This window comes from Syngnathus acus, chromosome 24 (assembly GCF_901709675.1).
Source record: "Syngnathus acus chromosome 24, fSynAcu1.2, whole genome shotgun sequence".
NCBI classification, from domain to species: domain Eukaryota; kingdom Metazoa; phylum Chordata; class Actinopteri; order Syngnathiformes; family Syngnathidae; genus Syngnathus; species Syngnathus acus.
This window is the reverse complement of record NC_051108.1, coordinates 8,161,627-8,173,267: the sequence shown is the minus strand read 5'-3', so window position 1 is coordinate 8,173,267 and position 11,641 is coordinate 8,161,627. Positions and strand designations below refer to the sequence as shown.

The following is an 11,641-nucleotide window of genomic DNA, read 5'->3' as shown; positions in this document are numbered from 1 at the left end:
ACTCCCATGCACCCTGCTGAGGGTGTAGAGCTGGTCCACACGTTCCACGGCCAGGACGAAAGCCACACTGCTCCTCCTGAATCCGAGGTTAGACCTCCCGACGGACCCTCCTCTCCAGCACCCCTGAATAGACCTTACCAGGGAGGCTGAGGAGTGTGATTCCCCTGTAATTGGAACACACCCTCCGGTCCCCCTTCTTAAAGAGGGGAACGACCACCCGAGTCTGCCAATCCAGAGGCACTGTCCCCGATGTCCACGCAATGTTGTAGAGGCGTGTCAGCCATGACAGCCCCACAACATCCAGAGCCCTTAAGAACTCCGGGCTTATCTCATCCACCCCCGGGGCCTTCCCACCGAGGAGTTTTTTAACTACCTCAGTGACTTCGACCCCAGAGATTCCCAGTCCCCAGGCCCTGCTTCCACAATGGATGGCGTGTAGGTGGAATTGAGGAGGTCTTCGAAGTATTCTGCCCACCGACTCACGACGTCTCGAGTCGAGGTCAGCAGCACGCCATTCCCACTGTAAACAGTGTTGACGTTACACTGCTTCCCCCTCCTGAGACGCCGGATGGTGGACCAGAATTTCCTCGAAGCCGTCCGGAAGTCATTCTCCATGGCCTCGCCAAACTCCTCCCACGCCTGGGTTTTTGCCTCAGCAACCGCCGAAGCCGCGTTCCGCTTGGCCATCTGGTACCTGTCAGCTGCCTCCGGAGTCCCGGAGGCCAAAACGGCCCGATAGGACTCCTTCTTCAGCTTGACGGCATCCCTTACCGCCGGTGTCCACCAGCGGGTTCGGGGATTGCCGCCACGACAGGCACCAACGACCTTACGGACACAGCTCCGGTCGGCCGCCTGAACAATGGAGGCGCGGAACATGGTCCACTCTGACTCAATGTCCCCCGCCTCCCCCGGGACGTGGGAAAAGCTCTGCCGGAGGTGGGAGTTGAAGCTCTTCCTGACAGGGGATTCTGCCAGACATTCCCAGCAGACCCTCACAGAGCGTTTGGGTCTGCCAGGTTGGACCGGCATCTTCCCCCACCATCGGAGCCAACTCACCACCAGGTGGTTATCAGTTGACAGCTCCGCCCCTCTCTTCGCCCGAGTATCCAAAACATGCGGCCGCAAATCCGATGACACGACTACAAAGTCGATCATCGAATGCGGCCTAGGGTGTCCTGGTGCCAAGTGCACACATGGACACCCTTATGTTTGAACATGGTGTTCATTATAGAAAATCCGTGTCGAGCACAGAAGTCCAATAATAGAACACCGCTCGGGTTCAGATCGGGGGGGCCGTTCCTCCCAATCACGCCCTTCCAGGTCTCACTGTCATTGCCCATGTGAGCATTGAAGTCACCCAGTAGAACGATGGAGTCCCCAGAAGGAGCGCTCTCTAGCACTTCCTCCAGGGACTCCAAGAAGGGTGGGTACTCTGAGCTGCCGTTTGGTGCATAGACACAAACAACAGTCAGGACCCGTCCCCCCACCCGAAGGCGGAGGGAGGCTACCCTCTCGTTTACCGGGGTGAACCCCAATGTGCAGGCGCCCAGCCGGGGGGAAATAAGTATACCCACACCTGCTCGACGCCTCTCACCATGGGCAACTCCAGAGTGGAAGAGAGTCCAGCCCCTCTCGAGAGGGCTTGTACCGGAACCCAAACTGTGTGTGGAGGCAAGTCCGACTATGTCTTGTCGGAACTTTTCTGCCTCGCACACCAGCTCGGGCTCCTTTCCAGCCAGAGAGGTGACATTCCATGTCCCAAGAGCCAGCTTCTACAGCTGGGGATCAGACCGCCAAGGTCCCTGCCTTTGGCTGCCGCCCAGCTTACACTGCACCGTGTCCCTGCCTTTGGCCCCTCCCACAGGTGGTGAGCCCATGGGAAGGGGAACCCACGTTTCCTTTTCGGGCTGTGCCCGGCCGGGCCCCATGGGCGAAGGCCCGGCCACCAGATGCTCGCCTTCGAGCCCCGCCTCCAGGCCTGGCTCCAGAGGGGGGCCCTGGTGACCCGCGTCCGGGCGAAGGAAAACGAAATCCATTTATGTTTTTCTTCATAAGAGGCTTGTGTGAGCCGTGCTTTGTCTGACCCTTCACCTAGGATCCGTTTGCCATGGGTGACCCTACCAGGGGCATGAAGCCCCAGACAACATGGCTCCTAGGATCATAGAGGCACGCAAACCCCTCCACCACGATAAGGTGACGACTCACTTTTAATTGCATTATTCTAATTTTCTGAGACAGTCCTATAAACATAGGTAGGATTTTTGCACACAAAAACAGGGGGTGAGAGGAACTGGCAGTTTAGGCCAGTTCAACAGGGGGAGCCATATATTTTTTTATCAAAAGCTCAAGTTTAGTTGAGTGACCTGTAAGATCACTCAAACAGGGGGATTGTTAGAATAGGCCTCTTTGGCACATGTGATTAGCTAGGTAGTGTTAGGTTACGGATTTTAGCTATTGATCTGACTCCAAATTATGATCAACACTTAACACAAGAGTTGTTACGTCCAAATCTACACACTGTCGCACCTAACAATTCTGCGAGTTCGTTCTGTCAAAGAGAAGACCAGTAGATCAATTAGGCCGAATTTACCAATTGTTTAATCCTGACAAAGCAAACTAATACAGGCCTGGGTCTCGGGTCCCTAACACAAAAACTCGTGTGCCTTCGTGACCATCAAAGACAACACATTCTTCCGGGTTGCCCAGTTTTAAAGAAACACAATATGAATATTCAAGCATGCAAAATATTGTGTGGTGATTGGTCGATGGTCGATGGTCGATGGTCGTCTCCTCCTGGTTTGGGTTTTTCCCCTGCTCAGCACAGGTGTCTGGACCACAAAGACGAGTTGTTCTTCACCGGCCTTGAGATATCCTCCCTGTCTGGTCATCCTGTTCCACAATACTTTGTAGAGAACAAATTCATTGTAGCCTGCACATTCCTTTCCACTTATTAATCACCACACGAGTGCACTACTACTGATATGATTGATATGATTATAAGTCTAGCGCTGCCTTAACAAAATATGTTTGCAAACTGCCGAAAGCACATTTCCCTTTATTCCCTCTCATGACCTCATTTATGAGGTCATCACCAGTTACTCTAGTAATCAGCGACCAGCACACTGTCGGTCCTTTCTTCCCCCCGCGGCTCATGTTGAGTCACCAGGGTATATTGGCCCTTCGGTGACAACGGGCCAACGGTTTTCTCGATCAACCGAACAGTGAGTGATCTAATACATGGAATACAGCAACAACCGCATAAAATCATTATTGTAGTAAAAATAGCCACAGCAACAAGCACAGACATGATGAGGCCTTTCCAGTTTCCGAACGTTTTCATCCAATCAGACCAAATATCGGTGCGTACACCTGAATGATCTTTCATCTTTTTATCCAGTATCCTTAGTCCTTCCAACGCCCGGGTCAGTCGGCCCCCTGGTGCCGTGTTGTTGGGGATGAAAGTACAACATGCATCACCGAACATTCCGCACACACCATGTTCCTTAGCCAATAGCATGTCCAACGCAATTCTATTTTGGAACGACATCAATGACGTCGCGGCCAATTGTTCATGGACCACTGCAAATGATTCAGCTGTATAATTACCCAGCCGTTGGACATTGTAATGAATATAATTAATACGGTCAACATTTTTATTGGGGGTGATCCATAAGAAAATGCTTTCGAATCCCGAGGACACTTGATTAACGAGTTTATACTCATCTGGCACACCCCGAGGCACTCCTATAGCGTCAATATATGTCGGATCGTTGTCGCTCAACCATGGGGGCAAAACGTCTCTTTTGGCTCGCCTTAGGAGCCCCGCCAGTGGGAACTCCATGTTCCAATTGAGATTCTGTATTTCAATGGGGACAACCACCACAGGCATTATCAAAGACACAAGGGCACAGATACCTGATGCATTCTTCGGCAAGCGATCATATAATTTGTTGTCACCACACCACAACCAGAGGTCTGCACGAGAGAGAGGAGAGGGGACACTCAAAAACAAATTTATCCTGCACCATGTGTGATCTATTGTCCCAATACTTATGCCGTTTCCCTTTAACTTTAAACATGTCATATTTTGTTGAGTCACATGGCTATCAAAAATGGGCTTTCTTTTCTCCAAGCCCACGACTGGGAAAATATCATTATAAATCAAACAATCGCCACTGGTCCTGGACTGGGTCAACACCTGTAAAACACATGCTGATTCTATTGCAGCTGGAACAATTTTTAACACTACTCTTGCTTCGAGACAAACCACACAATCTTCACCAGTTGCATTAGCAGCTTGTTCCGCCATCAAAAGCCAATTATTGTTTACAGCGGTGACTCCCGTAGTGACCCGAAACCAATCATCTACGCTCCTAATTGCTTTCGCTAAAATTCGGGGGTCTGTTGAGGGACTCAAAGATACTTCTTGTTTGGCATCCTCACCTTGACAGAGGAACATCTGCCAATACGGGTATTTATACACATATATGTTTAACTGGAAACCCCAGCACCCTACTGTGCGTCTTCCTAAATGTAAATCGTGTGAAGCATTAACCCACAAGGTGATGCCTGTCTGCGTTTTTTCCCCTTTTATCATTTGCTGATGTTGTTTTGCTTGAACACTAGTCCCCCATGATTTATACCAATCTTTAGTGTCCCATACCAGATCTTTCCAACCCCTATTTACCAAGTCGTTGGTCAAATACCAATCATAATCCCGATAATCCTGTCCTCTAATCTGCCCGTTCACCAAACTTTCAAACGGTATGATAATTTGTACTGTCACGTTTTTAGGGATGCAAACCTGGATCCCCCATTTAAATGATTGGACCGGTTCGCAGTGTCCCCGGTGTGTCTGAGTGACCCCGGTCACTTGTCTTTTGGACCGGATGTTTAAATGATGCTCAGACATGATGTTGTTTGTGGTGTGTGAAATTTGAATCTGGGACGTTTTCTGCTGGAAGGTCTCATCAATCGTCATCACTGTCCACACAAAAATACAACCTACAAATAACAGTCCTAAAATTAATCTCGCAAATTTCGAAAAAACCATTCGGGCCCTCCCCTTTCCTTCTCCGTATTGCTTCCCCTACTCCTTCTGTTCCCCCCCTCTTGGCCGGGTCCGGGACACGGCCAACCAGGAATACCTTCATCCTGACGGAACAAACTCTGGGGCCGGACGGAGTTGTGAGTAGTGATACCACCGGCGTCCTTTGAAGTCGAGTTGGGCCGCGTGAGACGTCCTGGCTAAGACACGAAAGGGGCCCTTCCACCGGGGGTCCGTCCACTTCCTGGAGATGACTCGGACGTACACGTACGGCGTGAGCTGTTTCTCCACCGACACACCTTCCTCCGCCGCAGCGGATTTTTCTCCAAGCTGTGCAGAAACACTGGACACCAAAGCAGACAAATAGGACCAGTATGCTGTATGAGATAAATTAGGTACCGGAACATCCTCTGGTGGGACGAGCGTCGTCGCTGGTCCCGGCATTAGACGGCCCGTCATCAACTCAAACGGTGCGAATCCAGTGCTCCTGTTAACGGATTGTCTCACAGACAGCAAAGCAAGCGGAAGTGCTTGTAGCCAATTCATTGCTGTCTGAGCCATAATTTTGGCCAATTTCTCTTTTAGCGTTCGGTTAAGTCGTTCAACGCGGCCTTGAGACTGAGGATGGTAGACACACCCGAATCGATGCTTCAACCCCAAAATTGATTCTACCTTGGCCAAGGCTTTGTTGTTAAAGTGTGTACCATTGTCAGAACGGATCAAGGCCGGAAAACCGTGGGTAGGGATGTAATGGGTGATCAAAGCCTTGATCACCGCAGCAGAATCTTCCTTCGAGCACGGATATGCCTCCGGCCAGCCCGAGTAAGCGTCAACCAACACAAGCAAAAAGCGTTTTCCATTCACTCTTGTATTCATGTCTGTGAAATCAATGATCACCTCTGCCCCCGGCCATGGGGCCGGCTGAAACAGGCCGGGCTTAGGCTTCAACGTAGGGCGTGCATTGAACGTCTGGCAAGACTCACAATCCGCAACGAATTTCCAGACCACATCTGAGAGTTTGGGATGCCACCAACTTCGAAGATGGATCATCATGGCATGGGGACCCACATGGGAAGGTGTGTGAGCCTGTGTTAGGATCTCCGACATCAGCCTTCCCTCCGGAAGAGCTGGCTGTCCTTTGGGTCCTACCCACAAGCCATCTGATCGTTTGACAGCCTTTGCTGCCAGCCAGACCGATTTTTGTTCCGGGGACGTGGCACCCTGGGCGGCACACAGATCGGCATGCGAGAGTGACAGAGGCAAACAGGAGTCGGGGTGTTCCCCGTCCACAATTAGTGGACCGCGGGACACCATCATGTCCTCTGCCCCGCCATACCCGGCCGTCTGCTTGGCCAATTCATCAGCCGCTCGATTCCCCCTAGCCACTAAGGTGTCAGCTTTGGAGTGACCAGGCACTTTGACAATGGCCACCTCGCTCGGGTACTTCAACGCCTCAAACAACTGCAACATCAAATCCTTGTGCGCAATCTCCGAGCCTCTGGCCGTCGTGAACCCATTCTGCAGCCACCCTACCAGATCGAGTAAAGCCGCCGACACCGCATAAGCGGAGTCAGAATAGATGGTCACGGCTTCCCCCTTGCATTGTCGTAAAGCTAACACCAGAGCAAAGACTTCTGCCGCCTGGGCCGATGGGTGGGTGTTGAGCTTCATCACTTTAAGAGGCTGGAAGGAACCATCCCTCCACTCGACCGCAGCCGCGGCCGCATGGAGGGAGCCCATCCTGTCTCTCCAACAGCAGCCATCTGTGAACACCACACGACCGTGCCCGAGCGGAGTGGAATAGAGGTCAGGTCGGACTTTCGCCACCGTCTGGACCTTTGATGCACACTCATGGGGTCCCACCAACAATTGATCGGCCATGTTCACTCCGGAATGGACATAGTTGACATTTGGGGCAGTCAATATTTTCAACAACCGTGTTTGTCGCAGTGGAGTCAACGTGAACGCCGCCGATGCGACAAATGAAGACACTGCATGATCAGTTAACACATAAACTGGATGCCCCATGACCGTGTGGGCTGTTTTGAGTAAGACCTTTGCCAGGCCAGCCGCATATCTGGAACAATCGGGTTGTCGTTGCTCAATGTTGTCCAAGGGGACGCTGCAATACATCAACACTGCACGTCCATGCTGCATTTTCTGGTACAGAGCTCCATTCACAACTTTCCCTGAAATAGAGACATCTAGATGGAAGGGCAGAGTGTAGTCAGGAGTGGCCAAAGCCGCAGCAGAGGCCAGCTCCTGCACCAGTGACACAAAGACCTCAGCAGCCTCCGGTGTCCAAACCAGGCAAGCCCTGAGATTCCTCGCCCCCTGTTCGCGGATCAGGGCCCGTAGGACACCAGTTTTGTCAGCAAAACAGGGTATGTAATGTCTGCTGTAGCCGCACAACCCCAGGAATGATAGCATCTCCTGGACGGTGGCGGGCCGTGGGTGTCGGAGGATGGAGCTTCTATGTTCAGGCGACATGGCGAGGCCACTAGGGGTCAACACACGTCCCAGAAAAGTGACCTGTTGGCGACAGCATTGCAGTTTCTTTCTTGACACCTTGAACCCTTTCTCCCCTAACCACAACAACACTTTCTTTGTTCCTTCAAGACACGTCTGCTCGTCTTTTGCTGCAATCAACAAATCATCGACATATTGCAACAACAATGTGCCATCCGGCATTTGGCATGGTTCGAGGAGTTCTTTGAGGACCTGATTGAACAATCCTGGCGAATTTTTGAATCCCTGCGGCATGCATGTGTATTGCAATTTCATCCCTTTGTAAGTGAAGGCGAACGCGTGCCGCACTGAGGGGGAAAGCGGGAGGCAGAAGAAGGCATTAGCCAAATCAATTACGGTGAACCACTGATAGGCAGGGTTCAATGATGCAAGGATTCGGTGTGGGTCTGGCACGGGAAGAACAGGAGTTATAGTGACATCATTTACTGCTCTCAAATCATGTGCCATGCGCCATGTTTTCCCATCTGCTTTTTGGACTGGCCTTAACGGGGTGTTCCATTCGGAGCATGACACTTCCAACACCCCTGCGTCCCAGAGGCCGCACAGAGTGTCTTCCATGCCTTGGTCCGCCTCACTCGGCCAACGATATTGGGGTCGTTTGATAGGCTGCGTCTCATCCATTTGGAGATCAATAGGGGCCATCGAGTGACAAAACCCGACATCAAATGGACCTTGGGACCACAAGGTGTCGGGCAAGGCCGCGAGCATTACTTCAGCGTCCTCATGATCAGTTAATTCCCTGCCATGTGTGCGAGATACCAACATCATCTCCAGCAGCCCTGAGTCTACCATGGGTTGTTTAATTTGGTAAGCTTTCTGAGACTCTGACCAATACAAATTAGGGATGTGTGTTTTCCGCCAGTCGGTTTGCAGCAACAAATGTTTGACCATTGAGCCCAATTGTCTGGCTTCATGACCTGGGGCAAGAGCTAGCGAAATGTGTGGTACCCCTTTTTCTGTCATTTTGAACCACTGCATTTGTTCAGGTGTTAATTCAGTAGCTGCTGCAACTCCCTCTTTACCAATCAAAATGCATGATGAAGTTAAATCCCACATGTGCCCTTCAATTTCTTCAAACAAATCCCGATAAACATCATCACTTTTTCGGTCATAATATAGAGTGCAATGCAAAGGATCAACAGGTGGGTGGTATGGCGCCAGTGAGCAGATCCAGGGCTTCCACAGTAGGTAGGTCGAGAACACACCGCCACCAGCAGGGGTTTCTGGCTCCAGCCTGGCCCAGTAGATGGTTGCAGTTTCTGCTTCTGTCTGTAGGGGCGCCATCAGCCACTGGCCATGTTGTTGTAGCTGCTGTGAGCACGGGATGCTGACACCATTTGGAAATTGAATAATCACTCCCTCCGGCCCACACAGGATCTTAGCTTCAACGGCTGACAGCAAATCCCTCCCCATCAAATTGATCGGAGTGTCTGTAGAATGGATATATTTGTGCCACAGTCTACACCCCGTCTGGGTGATCACCGTCTCAAGTGGTTTGGTAAAAGGCAGAGTTCGTGGTTGTCCCGAAAAGCCGACTAAAGTTGTTGTTTTCTTTGACAGTGAGGATACAGGTAGGGCAGTGTTTATTGATGAATAAGTTGCTCCTGTGTCCACCAGCATCTGCACAGGTTTTCCCTCCACTGTCACATGAAGCATTGGCTCCGCCGCGCCACTGCTTCTCTGGCTTCCCGGGCAGCCCTATTCAAATTGTCCACACCAGAGATCATCATGTTGGTAGTACTGACCTCCGTATGTTTGTGGCTGTTGCCAGGGCCGTCCACCAGATGGAGCTGTTGCTGCCTGTTGCATTGGCGCCCCGGGTTGGCGTGGGGGGCCTCCGGCTGGGCGGGCGGCTCCGCGCGGTCGACTTTGTGGGCATCCTCTTGCCCAATGATCGGTTTCGCCGCAGATGAAGCATGCGTTGGACGGGTCGGGTTGGTATGTCATCCTGCCCGGGTAAGCGGGTGCACTCCCTCCCCGGCCTCTGTATCCACCCCGGAACTGGCCCCTCCCGCGCCCAACCACCTGAGGAGCCTGTGACATTTGCATTTCCTTTTTCTGTGATTTTGACTGTTTAGCTTCACCATGCATCTTTGCCAATTGTAATTTCAGCAACTGTTTTGATAATGCGTCTGTCTCGTTCTCAACTTTAGCTTGTGACTCAGTGAACGTTCTGCAGTGATACAACAGATGACGTTTAAATCGTGCTTCGGCACAAACCAGAATGTCAGGGTCTGACATCAGCTGCTGCTTCACGTCTGGCGGAAGTCCATCCACTAGCGCCGTCCGGAAGAGCACCTCTGCCTCGGGCGAGAGAGCCGGATGACGACCTGTGGTTTCAATCCAACTTTCCACACATGTTACATAATGCTGTGCTGGTGACATTTTCACATCATAAGGAAACATAGTGGGGGCCAGATCGGTGGGTTGTGGGAAAGTCAATTTAATGTTTTCAAACAGGGGCGCTGCTACTTGTGGCAAGGGCACCTCCCTCCCCAGTCTCGCTGTGCCTGCTGCTTCCTCAATCGCCTGCAATTGTACTAGAGAGCATGCTCCTGCCAATGTCTGACGCATGTCACCGAGTGTACAGCTCTGCCCACTCATCAGAGCCAAAAATTTGTTCAGCCACACTTTACCTTCTCTGTGAAGTGGGGGCATTTTTTCCATCATCGCAGTCACATCACGGAGCACCATAGGCTCGTAGTGCTGGCCGCCTGGTGTGGTCACCAGCGGACACATTAATTCATTTTTCTGCCCCTCGGTCTGCGACATCTGTCCCTGACCACTCCGCAAATTGTATCCTTTCCGCATCTCTTTCTCTCCCTGTCTGTACCTCTTTCTACTATCCTGATTCGCGTACTGTAACATTTTCCTCTGTTGCATTACAACGTTATCTTCCCCCTCCCCCTCGCTGCTATCACACTGTGGAAGCTCTTTCTGTCTCCGCTCGCCCTTTGCGTCTTCTCGTCTCACTTTTTCTGTTGCCCATTTCAACATCTGCATTTCCAGTCTACGCTGCTCCTCAGCTTGATCAACTTTTTTCTTTAGCTCCTCATTTTCAGCACTAAGTCTCTGCCAACTTTCTCCTTTCGTCACGTTGGAGGAGTGGGGGCTCGGGCCGGGGGTGGATGTGACCACGTGGGCTATATCCCCCTCCCGGGCCCGGCGCCTCTCTTTATTTACTGCTTGTTCAATCAGCTGCACAATGCTCTGATCTGCCCTTTCGCCTTCGCCCTCAACATCCAACACCATCCGGCCACCCAACGTCACCACCGGAGCCATCACTCCGGGGGCGCCGTACGGCGGCGGTCCAACATTGGTCACTCCGAGTGTGGGGGCACTCGGGTGTGTCACATCATGCAAAGATGGATAAATGCCCTTGTATTCATTCCTTTCCTCGTCTATTTTCACCACTTTCTCTACCTTCTCTGCTCTTCTCTCACTCTCTGCATGTTCTACGGGAATTTTCTTTTGAGTAGCGAACAAAGCTGTTGCAGCTGTCGCCAAATTGTGCAGAGAGCGCCGCTCTTCCTCTTTTTCCCTAATGTGCTTCTCTAGCAACCTGCGCTTGCGCCAGTCGGCGCCTTTTTTCTCAACCTCTAGGTCAAGCTTTCCTTTCAACACCACACACTCTTTTTTCTGCAATTGCCTTGCCAGGCGTTCCATGTCCCAAGCTGTTGGGAAGCCCTGAAACAATTTGTCAGCTTCCAATTTCGCGAAGACTTTTCTGTGTTTCATGCGCTCCTTTGCAACTTCTTTTCGGTCAAATCCACTCACAATTTGCGCTTCCACATCAGCATACAATCCTTCAACCTCATTCCATTCATTCCTCTCACCACACACACTCTCACTCCATTCATTCCTCTCACCACACACACTCCCCCCAATTTGGTTGCTCATTTTGGACATTTTAGCGGTCTTATCTCTCACAGGAGGAACTGTTATCACCGGATACTTTTTGAGGAGGCCTCACTTCTCCTCGGGGATCTCAAAAAACACCCCAGCTATTTGAATACGATCGTCACCGCACCCTTGTCCGCCACGACGAAGCACTAGGTCCCTGAC

The 11,641-nt window shown here is 51.5% G+C and overlaps 1 protein-coding gene across 1 annotated transcript; it reads right to left on the bottom strand.

Annotated features, from left to right (window-relative positions):
• Positions 1-5,065: 5,065 nt before the first annotated feature.
• Positions 5,066-8,902, bottom strand: LOC119118251. Its single transcript, XM_037245122.1, has one exon. It carries the CDS (start codon positions 8,858-8,860, stop codon positions 5,150-5,152), a length of 3,711 nt encoding a protein of 1,236 aa, XP_037101017.1. The 5' UTR covers positions 8,861-8,902; the 3' UTR covers positions 5,066-5,149.
• Between the last annotated feature and the right edge of the window lie 2,739 nt (positions 8,903-11,641).

Bases quoted from the DNA above. Each gene is read 5' to 3' on its own strand.
- LOC119118251 (XM_037245122.1), bottom strand. From the start codon at position 8,860: ATGGCGCCCCTACAGACAGAAGCAGAAACTGCAACCATCTACTGGGCC.